Raw genomic sequence first — 26841 nt, forward strand, 5'->3', positions numbered from 1 at the left:
CTGATGAATGGAAGGTCTAATAATGGTATGTCTTTGCATAGAGCTTGTTCAGTTTCTAACCAGAGAGAGTCTAATTTGGATGAGTTGAGCCAATTTAGTGAGATATTTCAGTTGATTGGCAAGGTGATAAAGTTCAAAGTTTAGAGTTTCCAGTCCACCCTGGGATTCGGCTTATGTAAAGTTGAGAGTTTTTCCAGAAAAAAATTTTGATGGCCGAGTTGAGGGATTTGAACCTTGAAGTGTCAGGAGATATTGGGATCACTGAAAATAAATAGTTTATTTTTGGGAGAGTTGACATTTAGACCTTTGGTGTTCTTCCAGAAAGGGATATGGGTAGGTTGGTCCAGTGATTTAAGTTGTCATTTACGGATCTGAATTGTGGAATTGAAATTTTGACTGAACAATTCTGACAGATTCGAGGATCTATTAATGCCAAGATATTTGATATTGCCTGTGGTGAGGTGATAAGGTGATGCCCAGGCTGCCACTTCCCTTTCATCCATACCGAGTGGTAAGATGGTGGATTTTGACCAATTTACTGAGTAGCTGGAGACGCAGAGAAAGATTTTATAACAGGAAAGCATTCTTGGAGGGATTGGTGAGGGTTCTGAAGAAGTAATAACACATAATCTGCGTAAAAGGCCAATTTTGTGTTTTGTGGTGGATGTTTGAATACCTCTGATGTTGATGTTGTTTTGGTGTACTGCAGTAGCTAAAGGTTCAATGAATAATGCAAATAGTGATGGAGTGAGAGGACATCCTTGCCTGGCCCCATTGTGCAGAGAAAAGTTTTGTGAAATCAACCCATTGGTGGTGATGGTGGCCATTGGTGATGTGTAGATTGCCCTTAACCAATTAATAAATGACTCTCCAAACCCACATTTTTGTAATGTTTAGAATAAGTATTTCCAGTTAACTCTATCAAATGCTTTTTCTGTATCAAGTCAAATGATTTGGGCGTTGGATTTTTGGTTATTGGAAAACTGCATCAGGTTGAAGGGTTCAAGAGGAGGGTGATCATTGTGGTGTTCATTGATTGAGGTATTTTGGAGGAGCTTGAAAGTTCATCTATCTTTCTTATGAATAAAGGTGAAATGGTAATCAGGAAATGTTTCTAGAACTCAGCAGGGAAGCCATCTGTTCCGGGTGATTTGTTATTGGGCATACTTATTAGTGCACTGTGAAATTCTTCAGGGGATAAGGGTTCATCTAGAGTGTTAATTTGTTCTTGTGTGAAATTGGGAATGGTTACAAATGACAGAAAGATGAGTCCTTTCTGTACTGCTACATGATAACTTTGAGCGCATCCTCAAAAACCTTGGTTTTTGGGTGTGGAGAAATGCCAGCTTGTGGACAGAAAGCCCAAACCCTTTTCAGATTTAGCAGGTATAGTGAGTGGACATGATCCAAGTTGAACAAAACTTGAAATAGCAGCTTTGTTTTTATTGGCTTCATATTTTTACAGTTAATTATCCCTTCTAAAAGCCTAATAGACAATTCGACCAAACAACAGGCATTGGAGGCTTTTGGGCCCTGACAAAGGGTCCAATATTCAAGGGGAAACATTTGTTGGCTTTAGGCACAAAAAGATCCAATGCTGCTGCTGTTGTCATGGATGCTCCAGCTCAGACAGCAGTGATGACACTGCTTCACCTTCATAAATCCCATCTACCTCAAAGTTTGAAAAATACCACACTTACATACTGACTGGAAGCTCTGTCCATCTAATTCCCTTTATATTACCTTGTTTAGTAGTGCAAGAACCAGCTCTATGTCATTCTGACTCTGCTGGTCGGACAGGCAGCCTCGGACCTGCTTCAATGACAGCAGCAACTCCTCTAACTCTGCAGGAAAAACACAAGCACTCACATGAATGACTATGGCTTTGAAAAATGGGAGAAAAAAAATCCAATAACTTTAAAATGAGAGATTTACTTTACTATCAGACGATGGTAGAAGACGGCCTGCTTGTCCTGTCTTCAGATTAATGCAAGTGTGGAAGACTGCATCTCATTTCCTAGTTCAGGCTTTTGTTCTACATTGTGTGTTCCTGTTTTAGTGATGTGTGTGATAACATGTGTGTCAACACCACCACCCCTAACAAAGTTTTAATTAAGTCGCCCTCAAGAGCCTCTCATGTCCTTCTTTCCCTCCCTGAAGAATTCCCTCCCTAATGGCAGACATGTCTTCCTTACATTTCTTTTCCTCCCAGCCAGCTCTCTCTCTGTCTCTTTACCTTCACTGCTTTGCCTTCTCTTCATCTTTCCTTTCCTTTTTTTAAAATGACTTGAAGTTTGTAACATCCATTTCACCTCTACCCCTTATTCTTCCCTTTCCCTCCTGAGAGCTTCAGTACACAAATGATGTAAAGTTCTACTCTCATCTGTGTGTGTGTGTGTGTGTGTGTGTTTTACCTAGCAGTGCATGTGTGTGCTGGCTGCCGAGTGCTGGCTGCTGCTGCGGTGTGTACGAGTCTTGCAGGAATGTGGGGTTGTCGATGCCAATGTGGGGATGCTGGGAGAGCTTCCTGAGTCTAAGCGAGGCGTTCAGGTCCAGCTGCCGACCTTCCTCCTCTCTACGACGACGAAGATCCTCCTGACAAACAAATGCATCATAGATATCATTCTATGTGATATGTGGTTTTTAAATGCAATATATTCTTCTACCATTCAGACTTTCTACATTGATACACTATTCACATCTTTATGCTTAATTCCTTTGCAAATTCTTCTTAGGCTGAAAATCTGCTAATCTGTGACCAAGACAGTTATTGGTTATCAGTTAAGTAAAACAAAAATGCCTAATGACAAAAATGACCTAATTTCTCCATGGAAATATGCAGTTTCATTATATCCATTTAAACAATAAACTAACTTTGGATCTGTACTTGTTGACATGTGATTGGTTTAAGGATTTGTCACTTTAAGTCAGCAGTAAATTAAGTATCCAGACCTTTTACTTAATGCGGGGGTTCTCAGTTCTCAGCCAATGCACTGGAAGGAGAATTAACTTAACTTACATGCTTTTGATGATGGGGTAATCAACACAAACAAAGGGAGAACATCCTACCTCTACAAAGAGTGGCTCTGCCCTGGAGGTGTCAGTGCTAACCACTGAGCCACCATGAGAAACTTGAAGTAAGTAGTAAGAAGTAACTGTTTAAAAATGATACTATTGGTCAATATATCTAATCTGTTGAAAAAGTACAACAATACATTGAATTTGTATTATAATTTTTGACAGTCAGTGAAATAAATGTAATCAAACAAAAAACAAACAACAAAATAAAAGCTCATTTATGATCCATAGATCATATCACAAGGAGCTTTGTCATCCAGTCATGACAATGCTATTCACAGTGTGCATACACATACCAAGTAAGGGTACACAGACACTTTTAATGTCCACATTGACAACACTGAATGTTTGATATCAGTGTTTCCCACACATTCATTTATTTGTGGCTGTCAGCCACAATATCAACATTGGCCGCCACATACTGATTTTCTGTTTTTGAAGCCGTGCATCCCGTTCTCACTCACTCAACACAGTGCATCCGTCAGTGAATAGCATGATGTTACATACTCAGATACAGTGGATGGGGGTGTGGTTTTTAATTTGCCGGTAAAACCAACAAAGAAGAGGAGGGTTAGGGTTAGGGTTACTATTTAATGCAGTTGGCTTGACCGTAACTTCCTCTGCAAAGAAGACAGCTGGCCTCATTGTCGAAATCAAGCCCCCACAAAGAGCGCCAGGCCTTGAAGCCAGTTTTTGTTGTGGCCAAGCCGTTTAATTACATCGTCATGTGATGCAACATTGTGAAAGACGCGTCTGTAAAACTGTAATAAAAGCCGCACAACCCCCGCAAAATGACCTGTTTTACTTTCAGAATTTGAGCAATTCAGTCCAATAAAATTAGCTGGGCGCTAAACCAGAAGTTAGCTGGCTCACACCCTTTGGCACCCCAGCTGGACAGCCACCACCACAATTAAAGTCTGATTCTGTGGGAAACACTGGATATCTTATATTTAATATTTAAACTGAAAACATGAAATGAAAACAGACAAGTCATTCGAGTCATCATGTCCAAAGTCAAGTCAAGTCACAAGTCTTTAACTTCCGAGTCAAGTGATAAGTCATTTATTTTCTGTCAAGTCAAGTTGCAAGTCATCAAAACAGTGATTATGGGAATGTAGGTTCCAGTGTTTCCAGGTTTGACTTATACAAGAGAAGGATATATTGAAATCTGTGTCATGTGAATCCCTAAACTGCATGGAAGTTGCTAAATAATTGACCTTTTAAAGGAAACATCATTCCTTTCTTTGCCTTGTTATAGTAGGGAAATTATCTCTAGTAATTATTAACCTATCATATGTTTTGACATTTCAAGATATTTTGACATCAAATTTTATTCTGAAATTCAGTGCAGTAAAAGTTTAGAAGAATATACAATGAAAAAACGTAGTTACTGTACTTAAATGCAACTCTGAGGTGCTTTATTTTACTTGAGTAAATGTACTAGTAACACTCTCAACTAAAGGAAACATATGCATAATAGGCTGACTGGTTGATACTGGTTGATAATTATGATGTGAGTGAGTGAGTGAGTGAGTGAACCTGGTGCTGTCGTATCCTCTCCAGCTGTGCAGACCGTCGGAATGGTAGCATCCGACTTCCCAGCTCTCCCGGACAGTCAACGGCCATTTCCCGGTGCTGCTGTTCTCCCCTCAGCTCTTCATCTCCTCCTCCTCCTCCCTCCCCGGCAACATGGCCGTTCAGATGGGAGGTTGTCATCCCTCACACACAAAGAGCCCAAAGTGGGTGTGTTGGTGGATTCCAAGGATGTTTAGGTAGGTATCTCTATATATCTGGCAAGTCTATAAAGGCAGTTCAGTAAACAGGGTGACCATGATACCTTCACCTGTGGAGAAAGCAAGAAAATTATGTCATTAATCTAGTCTGACTGGTGACATTGTGCATCCCAACATTCTTCAAACATAGATAAGAAGACAACTGCATTATAAGAGAAGGTGTCCTTGTTCCAATTTAGCAGTGATATTTACTGAATTAGGCCATCAGCCCCATGTTTTGTGAACCGTGACCTTATTTTTACCTGTGACCAACAGACTGGTTTGATTGCTCAAACACAGGATAACTTTGTGTTCAAAAGTTTGTGGTTTGACAAGACATGGTCAACACCGACACTTAGAGCAACCTCACAATTGACTGGTGGACAGACTGGTCAATGGTCTGGCTAAGAAAAATAATGCGTTTTTTGAAAATGAAAGTATGTTAACCTATTCTACTAGGACTCCCAAATAAAAGTGTGAATCTAAAAATTAGCATAACATGATCTCTTTAAGTTTAATACACCATTTAATCAGTTAAGTATACTTAACTGATTAAATGGTGTATCAAACTACCGACTGATATACCAACTTTTACTGACAGGGAAGTGATGTGGTAATGTTTCCAGATCTCAAATATTAATTTTGTGAGTAAGATGTTATCATCAATAAAATTGTCAAAAAAAAATGGAACAAAGTTTCATACTTTTATTTGGGGGTCCTCGTAAAATACTTACATACTTTCATTTTCTTTCACTTTTTCTCATATGGTGCATTGCTGCAGCAGCCCTTTTCACACTGTCTTGAAACACTCCGTTTTAGCTACAGAGTGAGACATCTCAGTTCAATCTTTGGCGAGAGTTACTATTACCTAATGGGGAGGATGTAGCCAATCAGAGGCATAGTAGGGCGGGTCATGCCGAGCAATGTAGTGTGATCCAAAATAATACCGCTACAGCTGTATGTCTGCTGACTGACTGGAGTGTATATATTTTAAATTATATTAATATATATATTTATATAACAGCTGTTACATAGTGACGCACATACATTACAGAAGTAAAGGCTGAACTCCAAACCAGGCATTTCAGGCAGTGCAGGAGCAGTGTTTTCTAGAGCCCGACCGATATATCAACTGGCCGATATTATCGGCTGATATTAGGCATTTTCCAAACTATCGGTATCGGCATTTATAATGGCCGATAAATTAATATTTAAAAAATAAAATAAAAACGGACAAAAGACCCTTCAACCATGTTATGAGTGTCGGCGTTGCATAGTTTGTCCACCAGAGGACACTCTACAACATCCCTGTTGGCAACACTCGTGTTTAGAACGCCACAAACTCTACAACCAGCTGATCCAGCCAGAGTCGGGCAGAGCGAACCAGTTATCCACGACTGAGATCATCGGTGAAGTGTGTTCATGGTGAGTTGGCAACTGTCACGAGAAATACATTGCTTGAATAACAATTAAAAGAACATCCCCATCAGTTCTCTTAACTCAAATAAGCATGACAAAATTTGTGACTACCATGTCCAGTTTTGCTGCTGTTACGTGTAAGCCGAGAGTGAAACGGACTTAGCTAGTAATTTTGATGTTCCTCTGTTCTGTTGTGACAATAAAACAAACAAGTTTATTTATAACTGCATTATCATATTATTTCAGTGAGGACTCATAAATAACTACCAATAACTAATGTTACGGAAATCTGTTGTATGTTTTGTTACGCGTTTCTGGATTTTTATATATATACATATATATATATATATATACATATATATATATATACATATATATATATATATACATATATATATATATATATATACATATATACATATACATATATAAATATATATATATATATACATATATATATATAAATATATATATATAAATATATATATATAAATATATATATATAAATATATATATATATATACATATATATACATATATATATATACATACATATATATACATATATATATATATATACATATATACATATATATATATATATACATATATACATATATATATATATACATATATACATATATATATATATATACATATATACATATATATATATATACATATATACATATATATATATATACATATATACATATATATATATATATATATATATATATATATATATATATATATATATATATATATATATATACATATACATATATATATATACATATATACATATATACATATATATATATCGGCCGATATATCGGAATATCGGATTTTTAAATCACCAAATATTTGTATCGGTATCGGCCTTAAAAATCATTTATCGTCGGGCTCTAGTGTTTTCTGTGGGAGAGTGTAACTCCCTTTGGTGTGGACTTTTTCACTTTGCAGACCTCTTACATGCACAAAAATGCTACATAACACAGTAAAGGAAAGGCAAAAACCCAAAAAGCATAATATGACCTCTTTAAAAATTGTCATCATAGGAAAAGCACAGCGGTTACTGACAACATTGGCTCCCTTTTATTCAAAAGTTTGTGTTTTATCTCCAACAGTAGGCCTATATGATTTTGCGATATGGACACTTCATTTAAAGGTAAATTAACACACCTGTGACTAGAGCATATCAACGGAGAGGAGAGGACGCCTTCTTATAACTTTAGAACCTAATGTTATATCATTTTGCACAGTCGCACACCTGTTCATAAAGTTTAGAAATGGAGAAGACTCTATAACTTTAGAAGCTTAAGTTGTAGTTTTTCTTGCTACTGATGCTTCATATCCTGACCAACACACACAAGAGTAAAGCATTAAGCATAAGAACAAGGAACTTTGTGCTTACCTGATTATGTTAGTTCAAAGATTATAACAACAAGCATTGGGTAGATGTCAACACTAGGGGTGTCATGAGATCTGGCGGTATTAAAACGTGACGATATTTCTCGTTGAGGTGAAAAGCTGTCTCACGATATCAGTACATAACAGACGCAGAGCAGCAACTAAGCCCCCAGGAAGAGTGTCTGGCTTTGAAGCCAGTTTTTGTAGTTGCCAAACCGTGTAATAACATCGTAATGTGATGCACTGCGGCTCAAAAATACTTCTTCCCATAAGCTAACATTGTGAAAGAAGCGTCTGTAAAATGGTAGATACATTTTTTGTGAGCATCACAACCCCCGCAAAATGACTCATTCCACTGTCATAACTGGAGCCATTCGGTCTGATACAATTTGAAAAGTCTAGAAGAGCTGCACGATTCAATTATTTTATCCCCATTCAAGTTAGCCGGGCGCTAAATGGGAAGTTAGCCGGCTCGGTCGGCGGAATTCTCTAGTTCACACACTTTATGGGCTGCACAACACAGAAGATCTGGGTATTTTCATACACGGGAAGTTGAATGTTTTTGGCTTCAAAACGTCACACACAGCTTCAATTAAAAGTTAGAAGCTCACGCATACTTCATGCACAGTTATAAATTCTGAAGAGACTCATAAGAAATCATACAGGAGAGAAGCCAGTGAGCTGAGTTTTGTTACATATGTGCATTAAAATACAGTCTCGTCTCGTTCTCGTGAACCCAATATTGTGTAGCGTCTCGGCTCGAGAGCTTAGTGTATCGTCACACCCCTAGTCAGTCAACACTGAACATGGATTTATGATTATCATTTTTGCAAAAGGAACGATCCATCAGCATGGAGGAGAGTAAATAAATGTAAATAATGTTTTAACTTTTGGGTGAACCGTTCCTTTAATAGCTACCAAGCTGGTCAAATGACCGCCTTATAATATCTGACTAGTTTACTAGTTTAGTTCAGTGACTGATTTAAGTCACTTAGTTAGTGTCTTAACTGGTTTACCTGCTGCTATAGTAATTGACTGTGTGACCTACTGCTGGTTCACAGCTTGACCTAGATAGAGTGATAAATCAATGGTTTGTTTACTGACAGTACACCATGGAATATGACTGACTGTGTTAGGGTGACTTCCTGTTAATTAGTACACCAACAACAGACTAGTTTAACACCACTACACAGTTTACATCTCCATCACTGTCTCTCCATCTTAGTCATTTCTCTCTCTCTTTCTGTCCCGGAACGTCATCAACACAACCCCCCACTTCTCACACATAACCATGACAACAGCTTTGTCAGCAGGACTGTAAACACACACACACACACACACACACACAGACACACACACACAGACACACACACACAGTAGAGGTCCCATGATGCAGCAGTGAGGAATGGGAACAAAATTCCACTGATGGGGGAAGGGAGTGTGTGTGTGTGTGTGTGTGTGCATGCCCTGGGATCAACAGTCTACTCTTACATTCTCAATGCGCTAATTACAATGAAGCCATATAATGTTGGGGACAACAGTGCCATATTATCACTGTGTTACTAAATACTAAAACTACCACTGCTACTAATAGTAGGTATACACAATCCTACTTTCTCTGTGCCAGCACAGAGAAAGTAGGTTCTTTTACTTTAACAATCTAAAAAAATTCTTGAATCCCTTTACATGGACGCTAACATCAGATTCGATCCGGTTTCAGTACGATACCACATAATCCAATTCTTTGTTTCACGTAGACATTCATTTTCTATTATAAATTAGAATAAGCCAATTCTATAAAAGTGGCATTGCTTACCTTCAAATAGGTATTTCATAAAAGACCAGGGAATCCTATGTATTTTTCTTAAATACTTATCTTATTCCGCTTATACCTCAGTGTATAAAAAACACACCTGTTGTCTCATCCTGGATCTGAGGAACAACTATCCTATCGTCTGGCTCTCCATGAGCAGGGTCTCACTGAGCTGGATCTGTCTGCATTGGACCTCTCTGAACTGGATGTCCCTGGGTGTCTGTATCCTCTGCTTCCTAGTAATAATCAGTGTATAAAATCACACCTATGATTAACAACCAGACAAATGTTTACTACTGATAAACTCAAAAGTTGGATTAATTTAACAGTGTGCACTGTGCAGCAACTGTCAGTGTTAGTACATAATCTCAGTAGAAAATGACAGTTAACAGTGTGCAGTACTACCAGCAGTCACAGAACACAGCTAATGATAGCAATACATTCAAAAGCATACAGGTCCTAAGTCCTTAGCAATAAAATGGGCTATAGATGCTGTGATTACCTTTGACCTCGCAGAGTTGTGGCTAAATTATGGCTGCAAGTGTTCAATCTCCGTGTCTTTGTCTGGTGTGTTCTTGCTAGTGCTAGCTTTACTAGCATCCTCGTCATCTGCACAGGTTTCACCATGCCGTCTCACCAGGTGAATGCTAAGATACATGCTACCACTGTACTGTTCAACAGAGTTTACGAATGGCTTGCTTTTTGTCCAACTTTACGTCCTCATAAAATCCAAATCTCTACCAGACTTTTGATTTTAGATTTGACGGTGCATTGTAAATCTAAACCACTATTGTTGGACATGTTGCTTTGAGTGACAGCAAGCGCAAATTGTGGCATCGGCACCTAGCTGTGGCACTTCCGGTGGCATGCACAGCTGCCACAGATGGCAGGTCAGTGGCAGCTGGGCATGCCACCAGAAGTGCCACAGTTTGGGTCAATGAAAATTTTAATATTAATCTGTCATCTCAAAAAATTAAATAAATAAAGAAGTCTCCAAAGTAGGTTCCACTGAGCCAAAATGTGCAACAGGTGAATGGAAGCAAAGTAAGTGTGTGATAAGATGTGTGTTTTTAGAGCCAGTGGAGCCATAAAACAGACATAAAGGCCCTGCAGTCTCAGTAGTCAGTGTCTGAGGCTCAGACAGCATGGAGCAAAGGTCAAAGGGTTTAAGCAGCTCCTCTGGGAGGGGGCCAGCCTTTCTAATACAATAACAAACGTTACACTGCTAAGACTACTACGGAGGATACAACCAAAGTGGGAATTATGGAATTATTATATTGAAACTCATTCAGGGGCTTCAAGCAAGGAAGACAAATGACTGGGAAGCATCCTGATGGATCAGTAATTAGTAAAATTAAAAATGACCAGTGTGACCTAAGCATATAACGATAACCACTGGAAATGTGTATATGGACCATAACCAGCACCTGATTAGAACCTAATTCAAGTAAAGCTGGTGATGTGAAACATTGAAATCAGCTGTTTGAGTCTCTGTTGATAGGAATGAGCTGGTAAAAACATTGACCCCAGTTTAACTGAGCAATAGTAGGTGAGTTTGCACACTGGAAAACAAAAAAAGGCTATCAGCAGTATCAACACCTATTTAAAAGATAGTTGTTATTAACAGCTGAAAGTTGTCAAACAGTGGTTAAAAAAGTGAATGTTCATTATTGAGAGAGACAAATTCCATTAAAAACAAGTTTATTATACTCATATAAAGGCCCCTACACACCCAAGGTCAGCTAATCTCTGACCCTTAAAACGTTATTTTTGTTGCACCTTTCACTGCTTTATGTCATAATTGCTATGTCCTAATTCCATACTACAGTAGGCGCTATGTAGTGATATTTAGAATATACAAGATATCAACATCTTTTTACATTAAAAGTAAATGATACAATATTAGTGATATTAGACGTCAAACCGCTGCTTTGTCCCAATTCTATACTACATTCTAATTGTAAACAGAATGAACTTCTGTATATACTAATAGAACATTATTACAGCAGACATTTTTGACAGAAGTAGTCGAGTAGGAAAAGCAAAGTTGTGATTGATAACAAAAATGATGGCTGCACTTCATTTAGATGCGGTAGTACCAGGGTCGATGTACTGTGCATGCTCACTCACTGGCCTGGCTTACTGGAACACTTAAAGAGGAAAATAGCCATAAAAATGGATGGCTCGATACCACTTTTTCATGTCCGATACCAATAAGACAACATATAGAAAACTGTAGAGCAAATAGTCATGAATCAGTTTTGCAGTAGTGCTGCTTTTTATTTTGACTTCTTTACACACAGAACATTTAGCATTTTCCCCCGCAGTACTATCGAAGAATCACCGCTAACAAAGTGGCTCCGCTATTTCAGTTACAAACACGTTTCATTTACTATAACTTCTTCACAATAAAAGGCCCCTGTTATTTAGTCATTTAAAAGCTTTTATTATAAAGCAGCATTACAGGAAACTTGTGTTTTCACCAGCAGTAACTAAACATGATCCCGAAGCAGCTGAAAGCAAACACGACGAAACAGTAAAACACAGCAGATGTTTGAAAGTACAAACAGTACGAGAGAAACTAAATAGGTTCAGTTAGAAGCTACAAAAGTACTGAGCGCTTAACACAGACTTTTAAAAACGTCTTACTCTCAGGTTTCCAGCACGGAGTGAGTTGAGTATTGATTTTTTAGGGAGAGATGGGTGCTTGTTACGGGTTGGCTGCAGTCGTGAGATGTCACCGCAGCCTGGGACCAGCTTGACCCTACTCCAGAGCAGGTCCATCGTTGACGCGGCTAGGCTCAACTCAGCGCAGTAAAACTGGTGATGGAAAAGCAAGTTGGCGCGGCTCAATTTGACTCGGTGCGCCCAAACATGCTAGTGGATAAACAGCATTGGTTGTTGCCGTGTACTTTTCTTCTTGGCACTCGTCGCCTGTAAGAAAATCAGCATACTCCTTCCCATGATGTTTCTGCAACTGCCACCCCTCAAAACACTTGCATTGCATAAATTGCACTCAGCTGTTTTGCTTTTTTCTTCCATTAGCTTAAAGTAATTCCACACAGCTGACATGATGACAGTCTCATTCAAGCTCGCTCCAGCTAGTCACGTGACACATGCTGCTCTCTTTACGGCATGTTGTGCATAGTTTAGGCATTTATGGGAGAGTTTAAGCTATTAAATCGGATCAGATTATACATTTTCCCCTCTCAGATATCCGATCCAATAATTTTGGCCAATATCGGACCAATACCAATACTGAAATATCGGATTGGCGCTTCCCTAGCCATAAGGGTATTAGTTCCTCATGTTTGTCAAGTCAATCCGTCATTCACTGCTTTGGTATAACAATGCCAACAACTTTACAAGGAGAGAGCATAACATTTTTCCAAAGGCTGAATACTTCCTGGAGCCGTCTCATATCTGTTTGTATTATAATTAGAGATTTTTAACAAAACCACTGTCAAGTATGGACACTGAATTTTTGAGTATATTTAAAAGGCACAAAGCACTATGGAGGAGTGTTTTTTATGAGTGTGTCCCCATTTTGTTTGTAACATGCATGCAGACATGAAGCCACGTGATGTAATGTACAGTCCTGCTGCTAGTTTCAGGCTATTTGATCACTCTAATCAATGTTTCACTTGATTTTTTATTTTGTGTTATATCTGAATTTTTATTTTGTGTTTTGTGAATATTTTTGGTCCCTAAAAAATAATGCGACACATTTAATTTGACTTGTATTGCATATCCATACACATGCATATATGCACCCATATTCCAATATCCCTAACTAATTTTGAGTAGTTATTAGGCTAATGGGTCCTGGAGTATGTGGGAATAGCTGCGGATGCACATGATCCCCTACAGGCTTACGCCTGGCAGATTTGGCTTTTAAAATGAATTCCCAGTAGTTGTGTAAATCACTAACATTGGCAGGTAAACCCAAAATTGTTGACTTTGGGTTTGGTTTGGTATCGACACCCAGTTTGCCTGGAAAAGCCAGTATTATGACTGATGCAGCTGCAGCTATTTCCTACCGGATCCCTGTCCTCAGGACCAGTGACTTAAGCCCAATTCACACTGCTTTTTCAAGGCAGGAATCTTGTGCCCATATTCCGCCTCGCTGTCTGTGTGAAAGTTACAGGCGCGAAATGGGGGGACAGTTTTGTTCCGCTTCTGATCTGCCAGCTGACAGGCAGTCAGCCCTCCCAACTGAGGCTTCAGTGAACTTCCCCCCGGAAAACAACATCCATCTCCGCGAGTGAGAGCCATTTACTGATGGCGATTTTGTGATATAATTTAGAGCAAAAAATTTACCTTTTTCACTTTCCATGATGCATGGTGGGTCAGGATCTCAATCACAGCACATTATAACAGCATACATATGATTATAAACAGTCGGCAGATACATATTTAGATTTACAGGTGGAAACCAGGTGGAAACCCCGCAACGCCAGCATGCTGTATGAAATGATACACTGGAGCGGCTTTATGCCGCTGCTGTTTGGTTCAGTGTGAACAAACAAAGGCGCCGTAAAGGTGAGCCTTCATTGCAGCGATATTGCGGAATCTCTGTGTGAATAGGGCTTTAGTTAAATAAGCCTTTATCTGAGGACCTGCTGGCCTACACACTGCTACAGAAACACACACAAGTTTGTAAGCTATAATCTAACACAAGGACCCCCCTGACACACACACATACACAACACCATCTGCTGCCACAGCTTACCCCCTGGTGTGCACGTATGAATGTGTTTATGCATGTGATTTTCGGGCAGAACTAGTCGGTCGGACAGACACTTCTCCACGAATAACTGCGGTATTTTTTTCCTCACATAAGTTGCCAAAGACATGACCAGTTACTACGTTACTGTTGTATGGTCATGTAACGTTGCTTTGTGGGACATTTATCTATATTTTGTTGAGTGAATGACCTGTACAGTTATCAGACAGTGAACACCATTAGACCGACACACCCTCACTCACACTGGTTCGGTTCGCCAATACTGCGCCTCTGATACTACCTCCGGAGCCGCATCAGAGGCGCAGCGAAATTTCACCCCTCGCCGCATCTGAAACTTTCACACAAAGGAGGATGCGGAGAATTGGTGCAGGATCCCCGCATACAAATGGCAGTGTGAATGCGGCTAATGTCTATCCTATCCATCTTCACCGTAACGTAACACCAGAGCACTACTGTTTACCATGGATGTATTATATAACTGGATACCGGACCGGAAAATGGCGGCCGTTGATTTCAACGGAGTTGCTCGCCTGGCGCATACCATGGATCTATTATATAACTGGATACCGGACCAAAAATGGCGGCCGTTGATTTCAACGGAGTTGCTCGCCTGGCGCATACGCCGAAAAAGTTTCTGACTTCCGGGTTTACTTCCGCGTTATGGGGCCCATAGAGCATGCGCAGTTGAGTCACCCCCCATGATGCTCTGGGGCCTCCCATCATGCCCTGGGGCAATGAGAACGAGCAAACCGCGTTCTGAACAAGCGCTGCGCGCTCATGAGTGCTTGTGGATGAGTTTGAACGGTAATGACAAATCTACACAATCAAATGATGGATTTATAGGGCACATCAACCGGTGATGAAAGTCATGGTTATAGACTGTACGTGGTTAATTTGTGTTGTTTTATTTTTTTTAAGTAAGGATAAAACGTTGTTCTCCGCTGTTTTCCTAACCCTCCTCCCGGTCGTATGCATTTGTTTTCAGTGAAGTCAGTCGGTGGATCGATGGATTATCATATACATGTTATGTTGTGTGTATTTGTGTAGTCTGATCTGTCATAAACAACAGATCACATGTTACGGGGCGCGTTTGTGTCGCGGACTCACGGTGCCACAGAGATGGGAGCTGAGCCTGTGGCCAGAGCGACTGTCTGTGACACCGCCGGTCCCAAGGCTGATCGCAGGGTTGGTCTTTAGCCACGATACGGAAGGAGCCTTCACTCTCCCTGTTACAAGTTACAAGTCTGATCTACCATCACAATTAGTCTGAAGCTGTTTAATGAAGGTAAAAATGAAACACAAGGTAAACACCCTGCATAGTTCTTCTCTGTGCTACTCTGATCAGAGTGGCGTCCTTAGCAACGGGCCTGGCAACCGACTGCAGGAATCACTTTATCTGTTGTTGTGACTCCTATCTCTGGTCAATAGGTGGTGTTTTTTCTGTTCACTCTCCATATTCAGCCTTTAACACACTGCTAACTCCTAACCCCCATGCAATATTTTAATACACCCACTCTTACTCCAAACAAAGATTAAGCTTTCCACCATCTACACAAGACATCTCTCTACACAATGACTCAACTACATGCACACACTTATGGTACTATATTCTACACATGTAAGCCACAGTAATTATGGCACATGTTCCACCAAATACTAACAAAGTGATACACCATGTCCAATCTCCCTCTATTCAGGATCCTGACTATCTCCCTTTCAGGCGGAGCTGGTGTGACGTGTAAACAATGTTGTGTGCGAATCCAATAAAGTGCAAATCTCTACCGAAGTGCAAGTGCCATTATTCGTGTGCATTGTTAAGTTGATTGTGCATATATGTATAAAAAATAATTGTAAAATATTTCCAAGGCTCAAACAAATCTGTCCCAAGTAAAAATTGTTTAATTTGTGATTACAGTCTGCAAAACTGAGAAAAATAGTTTGTAAGAGGCAAGTGAGAGTATAACATATGTAACTGCACGTTGACTGTTGTTTCTTACTTTCTTTAAATAGAGAATGCTTTGACATTAAAATGTGCATTTCTTAATTAATTAATTAATTTTATATTTTTCTGTTTTATTATTCATCTTTATTATTTATTGCGTTGTAGTTTATACTTGCATCATCATCAGTATGCTGTGCTGCAGATTGCATAATTCCAGGCCATCAGACTCAGACGGTTCAAACCGTAATAAAAGGTCGTTATGATAGGATGAAAAGGATATTGAACATCAGTCAAGGTGAGACCGAGACCCTGGTGACACATCACCGAAACTATCACATGCATGGTAAATAACTTCAACTTTTACACAGCAGTGGCACTGGCAGTAAGTGAAAATGTCATTAAGCGGGTAATTTAACGCCAAAATACCTTTAGAGTTGCATTTAAAAATACATGACGTTAAAATATGAAACTTGTATCACAACTCTGTCTCGAAAAAAACTCACCCTGGAGTCGTTTAATTCATTTTTCCGACCGCGTTTAGCCCCGTTCAGAGCTGTCATTAAGCCAACAGGCATCCTCGCTCCCGAGACACAGCGGGACCGCGCTTGGGAGTTCACGCACACAGCTGTGACGTCACTATGGAAAATGAGACTTTGGGGGGGCTTTTCTGGCCTTTAGAAAACTTTTTGACGGTTTACAAGTCCATGACTTAAAAATATGGAATACAAAGATTAGCAATTAACAGTGGTTACAGCTGGAGCTGTCCTGAGAACAGTTTTACAGGCTTCTCTTTTACGATTGCGGTCTATGGGAAAAATGCTTTCTGGGCCCCATGGGATTTTTTGTTGCAATACCACGAGTGGCCACTGGGAAAAATCGGCGTGTCTGCTGAGAGGCGGCGCCATATCCAGGTCTTATTATAGATCCATGGCGCATACGCCGAAAAAGTTTCTGACTTCCGGGTTTACTTCCACGTTATGGGGCCCATAGAGCATGCGCAGTTGAGTCACCCCCCATGATGCTCTGGGGCCTCCCATCATGCCCTGGGATAATGAGAACGAGCAAATCGCGTTCTGGACAAGCGCTGCGCGCTCATGAGTGCTTGTCAATGAGTTTGACAGGTAATGACAAATCTACACAATCAAATGATGGAGTTATAGGGCACATCAACCGATGATGTTCTCAAAGTCATGGTTATAGACTATACGTGGTTAATTTGTGTTGTTTTATTTTTTTTAAGTAAGGATAAAACGTTGTTCTCCGCTGTTTTCCTAACCCTCCTCCCGGTCGTATGCATTTGTTTTCAGTGAAGTCAATCGGTGGATCGATGGATTATCATATACATGTTATGTTGTGTGTATTTGTGTAGTCTGATCTGTCATAAACAACAGATTACATGTTACGGGGCGCGTTTGTGTCGCGGACTCACGGTGCCACAGAGATGGGAGCTTCTTTTTTTTTCACCGAGACGAGAGAGCTGAGCCTGTGGCCAGAGCGACTGTCTGTGACACAGCCCGGTTCCAAGGCCCTGATCGCAGGTTTGGTTTTTAGCCACGATATGGAAGGAGCCTCCACTCTCCCTGTAACAAGTTACAAGTCATTTATCTACCATCACAATTAGTCTGAAGCTGTTTAATGAAGGTAAAAATGAAACACAAGGTAAATACCCTGCATAGTTCTTCTCTGTGCTACTCTGATCAGAGTGGCGTCCTTAGCAATGGGTCTGGCAACCGACTGCAGGAATTACTTTATCTGTTGTTGTGACTCCTATCTCTGGTCAATAGGTGGTGTTTTTTCTGTTCACTCTCCATATTCAACCTTTAACACACTGCTAACTCCTAACCTCCATGCAATATTTTAATACACCCACTCTTACTCCAAACAAAGATTAAGCTTTCCACCATCTACACAAGACATCTGTCACCGATATAGTCCCTCCTGGAACTATAAAGAGGTGTCTGGGCCCCGGGGAAGCCTTCTGGCCAAAAACCCTGGAGCACAGAGGACAGTTTAGTGTTTCATACTATACACAATGACTCAACTAAATGCACACACTTATGGCACTATATTCTACACATGTAAGCCACAGTAATTATGGCACATGTTCCACCAAATACTAACAAAGTGATACACCATGTCCAATCTCCCTCTATTCAGGATCCTGACTATCTCCCTTTCAGGCGGAGCTGGTGTGATGTGTAAACAATGTTGTGTGCGAATTCAATAAAGTGCAAATATCTCTACCGAAGTGCAAGTGCCATTATTCATGTGCATTGTTAAGTTGATTGTGCATATATGTGTAAAAAATAATTGTAAAATATTTCCAAGGCTCAAACAAATCTGTCCCAAGTAAAAATTGTTTAATTTGTGATTACAGTCTGCAAAACTGAGAAAAATTGTTTGTAAGAGCCAAGTGAGAGTATAACATATGTAACTGCATGTTGACTGTTGTTTCTTACTTTCTTTAAATAGAGAATGCTTTGACATTACGTAAGTAAAATGTGCATTTCTTAATTAATTAATTTTCTATTTTTCTATTTTATTATTCATCTTTATTATTTATTGCGTTGTAGTTTATACTTGTATCATCATCAGTATGCTCTGCTGCAGATTGCATAATTCCAGGCCATCAGACTGAGATGGTTCAAACCGTAATAAAAGGTCGCTATGATAGGATGAAAAGGATATTGAATATCAGTCAAGGTGAGACCGAGACCCTGGTGACACACATCACCGAAACTATCACATGCATGGTAAATAACTTTTCGACTTTTACACAGCAGTGGCACTGGCAGTAAGTGAAAATGCGGTCATTAAGCGGGTAATTTAACGCCAAAATACCTTTAGAATTGCATTTAAAAATACATGCCATTAAAATATGAAACATGTATCACAACTCTGTCTCGAAAAAAACTCACCCTGGAGTCGTTTAATTCACTTTTCCGACCACGTTTAGCCCCGTTCAGAGCTGTCATTAAGCCAACAGGCATCCTCGCTCCCGAGACGCAGCACGACCGCGCTTGGGAGTTCACGCACACGGCTGTGACGTCACCATGGCAAATGAGACTTTGGGGGGGCTTTTCTGGCCTTTAGAAAACTTTTTGACGGTTTAAAAGTCCATGACTTAAAAATATGGAATACAAAGATTAGCAATTAACAGTGGTTACAGCTGGAGGTGTCCTGAGAACAGTTTTACAGGCTTCTCTTTTACTATTGTGGTCTATAGGAAAAATGCTTTCTGGGCCACATGGGATTTTTTGTTGCAATACCACGAGTGGCCACTGGGAAAAATCGGCGTGTCTGCTGAGAGGCGGCACCATATCCAGGTCTTATAATAGATCCATGCTGTTTACCCTCACCACGCCTCGCAGTCGCACCATGCGTGTTTAGAAGCGCAACATTGAAAAGGGTCCGGTCTGAAACAGTGTCGCACGGCGCAGCGTAGCGTTCCGAACGTTGTGTAATCAAATACACCGGTATGGCGGTACATTAAAAATTCATATCATAACGAAAATATACACCGGTATTCGGTGTGAACTGGTATACCGCCCAGCACTAGCCAATGTGAAACTAAAACTACAATTCAAATGACCATGGTTCTGGCAGAATATTTGGATTGATTCTAAAATTTGGCAGGGGCAACCAATTCTAGGTTAAAATCAGGCTTAGTCAATGTTACCAAATTTAAATGTAAATAGCATAAGGTGCAGTGTTCCTGCAACTCTTGACAACCAACTAACTATCTGACACAAAGAGTAAGTAAAGCAGACTGTCATTTGGGAGCAGAAGCAGAGCTGCCTCTTATCTTGTGTTAACAGTACACACTACACACTCAGGCGCACACACACACACACACACACACACACACACACACACATTCTTAAAAAGGGCTGTACCACACTGTACCAGACAAAGAGAAGGGAGAGAGGTGGGAATACAGACACAAGCTGGGGTTTTATAAGAATACTTAATTAATGATGTAATTTATGATGTACTGAACAGGTCTTCAGACTAACTTTTTTTACTAGGAGCACAGTGGCACCTAACTGAAAATTTTAGGAGCACAATCACAAAATTTAGGGGCACACACCGTAAATCAACATGCAAAGCAAATATTCACATTTCCTCTCATTTTTACTGTATTACTGATAAATACTTTGATCATAAATGCAGAAATTACAATGTCTTGTTTTAAATTCTCTGTCACATTTTATTGTGAACTTTTGAAGAAGCAACATAAGAGAAATAAGGTATACAGTACAATATTAACGAACGTACATTCAGAAATCATAAATGCAAAGCTATGTTCAGAAATTTAAACAAAGTATGTGCTCAGTAACCTTCCTATCCTTTCATAGTACACAGACCACAACTTAACAAATACTTTAAATGTATGTAAACATTTCCAATAAATTGTGCGCATGCTGTGTCATTATTATAAGTTGAGTTCCGTTTCACGCCGTTCTTTCTTTGCAGGTCGAGTTGGCCTTTATATTTGGTAAAGGGTAGTTCTTCCTTGGCAATGAAAAAGGCCATGTTAAACTTAAATATTAATTTGGCCTCCTCAGCGCACTGATTAACAGCCTCTTGCCTTCTAAATGCAACTGACAGTGGAGTTGCATTTTCATTTGAGTACACGTCACGGCATATTTTATGCCTTAGACTAGCACTGTGTTTGACCAATGTGTTATGTTTTAACTGTGTAGTGCCAGCATTACCTGCAAATTTCGTGTTCTCCGCATGTTGCGGGTATCGACTGCAAAATTTGCAGTTCATGGAATTCGTCTCTCTGAGATACCTTCACCAGTCAAATTCGCGTAGCCATTCTTCACGAAAACAGTATTTTCTGCCCTTTTTCGCCACATTTGTGTCTTCAGACTCGGACTCATCCTCTGAGTTAGGATTTGACTCTGGCACACTACTAGGCTTATTGGGGAGAAAATAAGCATCAAGAGTTCGTTTTGCCATTGTTCGCTGAAAGTGAAAACTTCTCCTTCCGCGCTTGGAACAACTTTAGGACCCTCCCCCTCCACACATTAGCCACTTACAGTGCCATTCCCCATTCCCCATTCCCTCCCCCTCTCACACACATTGGCCTGCCACCTGTAATTCCAGATTCTTTGATTCGCCCCTTCCACGAACCAGTGTAAAAAAAAAAAAAAACACTGGCAAATTCACTGGTCGCACATGTAAAATTTAGTCGCACTGTCTCAAATTTTGTTTGCAAAATGCGACCACTTGGTTGCAGTCTGGAGCCCTGCTGAATTAGAAAAGCTCAATAGAAAGAACAGATTTTAATAACCTGTCCTGAAAAACTTTGACATACTTAAAGTGGGCAAGTTTTCAACTATGAAGTCATGGTACAGTAAATGGTGCTGGAGACTAGGGTTGGGTAGCATTCGCATTTGAACCGGTACCCAACGGTACCTTTTTTCCCTGTACTTTACTCTCTCTGTAATAACAAAAAATTTAATTTCAGTACTAACTATGGTTGGGGTATGTTAAAAATGTCCAACCAGCCACCGTCAGCCCATCAACTGGCGGTTGCCGATATATTTGGCAGTTGTGTGTGTGGCGGAGAAAAAAAAAAAGGGGGGGGATGTTGCATTCATGTGATGACGGAAAAAATCTAAAAATGACTTTCAGAATGGGATAATTCACATAAACGCCACCTCATGTCAGAAAAACAACTCAGCAACTCGGATCTACCGACACCACATGAATGCAGCAAAAAAGTTTAGCGTGCTTTGCGGGCGCAGGGGGTGAGGCTGCAGAAGGACACATTCGCCCACAGCCTCTAAATGAGCAAACAGCTGGGAGATCAGGATAACATACCTGTCCTATTATAACGATCGGGGTGCACAACTGCACATCTTTTTTTTAATGTAGTTCTCAAATATGGTTTATGAATTAACATTACTTTCAGCTCTGCCATTTTGTGAAAGACTCATCAGAAATCGTGTGAAGCTGCCAGTTCCAATACATGCACACTTTGAATTGTGCTCTACATAGTAATTATGAACTATATGTACCGTGTTGAATTCTGTGGAGGCAGACCATTAATTAAGCAAAATAAAATGACAAAAATCGCCCAAAAAAATCGCCAAAAATGAAACCAACCGTGATGGACTCAGCCGATGGGCAATTGGCGATATATTCGTCCAATCGCCCAAGCCTAGTACTAACCAGTTAAATCATTCAATTCTAGAGACAATATATCCTGAGTCATATTTACACTAACAATGCACATCAAATGTCAGTCAGTCTTTCTAATTTTTATTTCTGTAATATATGGCTATAATGCATATATATCTGTAAAAAAATACTTTTTGAAGTAAACTGCTACATTTAGCTGTTCCTGCTCATCAACTTAGTGCTTTAAAAATACATATAATAGAAAACATAAAGATGTACAGTATGCTGCCCTCTTCTGGCAAGCAACAGCTTTACTAGTGATGGCTGTATTTCAAAACCGATTTTGAGTTTGTGTTTTGAACCCTTAAGGTTGCTCTAGCGGCTCAGTGTTACAGCAGCAGATTAAGTTAACGAGGTGAAGTCAGCAGTTATAATTTTGTTTCCAAAGCATATGAAATACTGCCTGTAGATATGAGCACACTTGCCGTTTTATGTAAAGTACATTAATTAAAACGTATGGTTTGTAAATATACTTTTATTGCGGTTGCGATGTTAACATCCGTGCATTATTGAGAATCCAATAATGTGTTAGCATAGAGCTAACGGGCTAAGCGATTGTTATATAAAATCGATTCAGAAATCAAAGAATGCATATTGTAAAATTTCCTTATAGACAGTATGTAGTTCACATACTATTGATTTCATACTGAGGTTTCAGACATACTAAAAAAACACACTTTTTTAGCAAATTTAACAACATGTTGGTGGGGAGACGTCTTACTCAGTCTCTATAACATTACTGTAAAGATGCACACTCAGGTCCTGAAATTTGGCACCGATTGATTTAATGTGAACTGGTACTTCGGTCAGTACCCTTACAAGTACCGAGTTCGGTACCCAACCCTACTAGAGACACATTTGTGAAATTGTGAAATTAATCTGTTAACCACATACTTTAGAAATATAAGGGTACATGCCTGCTCTCTTTATTGCTGTTGGTTTTTTTTGGATGGTGGAACAGCAAATAGTTTACACAAATACACAAATAGTTTCAGTGGGCTAACTGACTGCTTGAAACTTCTCAGAAAATGCTCAAACAGCATGCTTACTAGCCACAGCCAGGAAGGAACCTTCAACACATCAGAGGTAGACAACACTGACCAGGTGACATTATCTTCCCCAGTATAAGTCTAATCCTGATTTGGTGACACATTTTAGTTTTGCAGTAGCCTAGCTTTGGGTCCCAATCAGGTCAGAGATCCAGAGTGAGAACGAGAGAGCATTCCAGAGAACAGAGGACTTCTGTATTTTTGGTGGCCTGTGGCCCAATGTGCCTGTCCTCACCAGCACACAGAGTGTGTACCATGTGTCCATAAAAGTCAGCTCTGACCCTGTCACCATAGCAATGTGACCTCATACTTGGCAGTGGAGCCTATCTAAAGGTCAGTTCCCTTTTAGAGTACCAGGGTGTTCATACTGTCCAGTACTGTATATTATATAGATGTAGACGATAAACCACATGCACCTGCTGCTCAGTGGCTAGGCTGACAGTCTATAACACACAGCCTTTCAATAAAGGGAAGGTAGGTTCAGTTGACTAGCTAGATATTACTTGCATGTATCAAAACACCTTTTTGTTTATCCAATAAAACCCATTAATCATTTTGTAACTTTCGGTTTGCTAACAAACTTTCGGTTTGTTAGCTGCTGTTAAAAGCAACATCAAACAGAGAGAAGTTAGTCCAAACCTGTCATTAACATATTAACTTCTTACAAAACGATTAGCCACAACATTGAAACCGCTGACAGGTGATGTGAGGAAAATTGATCATCTTGTTACAATGCAATGTAGGACAATGCGTCGCGATACACGACAAAAACTGCTCAGGAACGGCTTGAAGAATACAACAAAAAAGGTCATGGAAGTCCAATCCATAGAGGCCCCACCCCACAACATACAGGACGCAATGGTTTTATCTCTATTTTTCTTTTTTAAATAGTTGTTTGCAGGATGCATGATGATGAAGTCATGTATTTATTTGTGTCTGTGTACATTTAAAATTGTATTATGTGAACAAAGTAAACTTTGTTTTAGTGCCATACCACCAGACTACAAAGCAGCTTCTTTCCTCAGGCTGTGAGACTCCTCAATTCAACCTCAGCATTCTGCGATAAAAAATACATTGCTCAAAAAAATGAGGGGAACACTTAATCGTCACAGTATAACACCAAGTCAGTTAAACTTCAGGGGTATCAATCCGTCCATTTAGTCACTTTTGTTCCTGAACCTGAAGAGTAATCAGGTGTGTGTTCCCTAATCTAAATAGTCATTCATTGTTTGTTCCCTAAATCCAACGGATTATAAATAATCACCTACAACACAAAAGAAATCTGTGAATACCTTTGGTTAAGTGCATTATTGCTCTTGATCATGTCTGTTTGATAGTATGTGTTCTCTTTCACTAGGTGGCACGAAATTACACGCTTTAGCTGAGCTGGTTTGTATTTCCACTGAACCCTATCAACAAGTAGCTGTGTTGACGCACAGCTTTACGAGTTGTGATGTTTACACTCCTACTACATTTCTGTTCTAACATTCATCTAGCAGGACAGGACTGTCAGGCATGTCAGTCAGTGACACAAAGATACTAAAGTTTACTCTGTCAAATTCTTTACAGATAGTTTCTTGCCCAAGGGCATTACAACTGTGTTTGTTCAAGGACAAGAGAGCTAAACCATGACATTGTGTCAGACAAAATGCCAAAGCGGCATAGTGTTATCATCAGATTTGCAGCGACACTATCAGGCATACATCATGACACTGCAATAGGAGAATCAGTCTCTGACATTAGGTGATTTCTGAGTTTGTGCTTTTTGAGACAACACCTTGCAATAAGGTCAAATGGTAACATGATTGCCTTTCTCCTCCCCTGTCTTTAAATCTGTCTTCATTTACTTATCCTCCTTGTCTGCATCCCAGCCAAAACGATTACATCGTAGAAACACAGCACAGGCTTTTCATCCCAAGTCATGGAGTTAGTAAATAAAAAGCAGCCATCAGCTGTATGATAACCCTTTTGCTATACATTGACAGTTTACTGATTCACAATCCTGACTAATCGGAGGATTTAAAATCAGATGAAAACACAAAGAAAGAAAGTCACACAACATACTCTTGCCATTACTACTGCTTTCAGTGGTATTGGTGTAATCTTATGTTGGCACAGCCCAATTCAGCTGCCCCTCAGTTCTCTTAACAGAGATAAGATTGAAAGTTACTCCATTTGAAAAAATGTGGCTGTTACAGATTTGCTCTCTCACAGCACACTGTGGGTACACAACAGATACAGTAAGCCATAGGTTTGTGAGTCCCCAGAGTACCCATTGCAGTTTACATTTAGATTGAATTAGAAATCGCCAAGTTTCGATTGATATACCTAGGTAGGCTTACGTGAGTTCTGATGATCACAGACGGCCTTAATTTTTGTGAAGTGCAGAGTGTTGACACTGACTTTATGGAACAATCAGGAGCTAATTGTCATCAAAACTGGCAACCTACCTATGTAGTATAATGTACAGTGAACACAAAAGGTAGCGTTATGATACTGTGACATTAGCCTTTGCAACGGGATGAAAACACACAAACTAAACACAGTACTCTAAAGTAATTGTAAACAGTTCGAATTCACATATCGTCAGCATGTTATTTTATCTAAGATTGTAAGTTAGAGTTTTGTTAAGTATTTCACAGATCGGCATGTCACTTTTTGTCACTTACATAAAAGAAAAAATACTGTTTTGGTTGGCCTTTTCCACTATCAAAGTAACAAATGAAAGCTGCGCTATAAGCTAATTGGCTTAATATCTAGTAGAAATAAAGTGCCTCCACTTAGTATAACATTTCGTAACAGTTCAGTGAGTAGCCACCCTTACAGAAACGTACTTTATTAAAAGAGTGCGAGTTCATTTTACTTAACGTTATTAGGCCAATGTTAGCAGCTACTTAGCTAGCCTGCTCCTTCCTGCAGCACCTGTTGATAACAAAGCCGCTTCAGACCACACTAAAAACACTGGAATACTCACTCTATTTCTGGGTACTTCTTTAGCTGCTACATCCAACTGGGAACTGGTACTTACGTCGTAGTTTCAATCTAAGTCGTTCTTCGGCCCTTATGTTTGTAATTCACAGTTTCACTCTAACAGACTTGCCGCCTATCGGACATAGCAGTGTAAACCCCTTCTCCTCCTCTCAGACTGTCATTTCCAATTGCAGGCAGGGGGAGGAGACAACATGCCACCAGCTAGATAAAACAATGATGCTGATTGGATACAGCAATGAAAGGTATTTTGTCCAAACCAACCAAACCCGTAGATAGATAGATAGATAGATAGATAGATAGATAGATAGATAGATAGATAGATAGACATTTGCTAAACAGCTGAGTCAGGTCATAACAAAGTAGAGTTTGTATAATGGAATATACATTTAGATATTTAGAATTGAGATATTTTTAAGCATCCT

At 39.7% G+C, this 26841-nt stretch overlaps 2 protein-coding genes across 2 annotated transcripts in view; one reads left to right on the plus strand and one right to left on the minus strand.

Moving 5' to 3' along the window:
- Window positions 1-1040, plus strand: part of LOC140995662 (oxaloacetate tautomerase fahd2, mitochondrial-like) — a 5546-nt gene extending 4506 nt beyond the window's left edge. Inside the window, exon 8 of the mRNA XM_073465743.1 lies at window positions 945-1040. Within this exon, the coding sequence (XP_073321844.1) occupies window positions 945-1040 (96 nt within the window). The remainder of the gene's footprint in view (window positions 1-944) is intronic.
- Window positions 1041-1590: 550 nt separating this feature from the next.
- On the minus strand, window positions 1591-26551 carry pals1a (protein associated with LIN7 1, MAGUK p55 family member a). Its single transcript, XM_073466770.1, has 4 exons — window positions 26403-26551; window positions 4618-4921; window positions 2415-2595; window positions 1591-1844 (listed from the first exon to the last, which is right to left on the minus strand). Exons 2-4 carry the CDS (start codon window positions 4792-4794, stop codon window positions 1735-1737), a joined length of 468 nt encoding a protein of 155 aa, XP_073322871.1. The 5' UTR covers window positions 4795-4921; window positions 26403-26551; the 3' UTR covers window positions 1591-1734.
- Window positions 26552-26841: the final 290 nt, after the last annotated feature.

Source organism: Pagrus major, chromosome 5 (genome assembly GCF_040436345.1).
Source record: "Pagrus major chromosome 5, Pma_NU_1.0".
NCBI classification, from domain to species: Eukaryota; Metazoa; Chordata; class Actinopteri; order Spariformes; family Sparidae; genus Pagrus; species Pagrus major.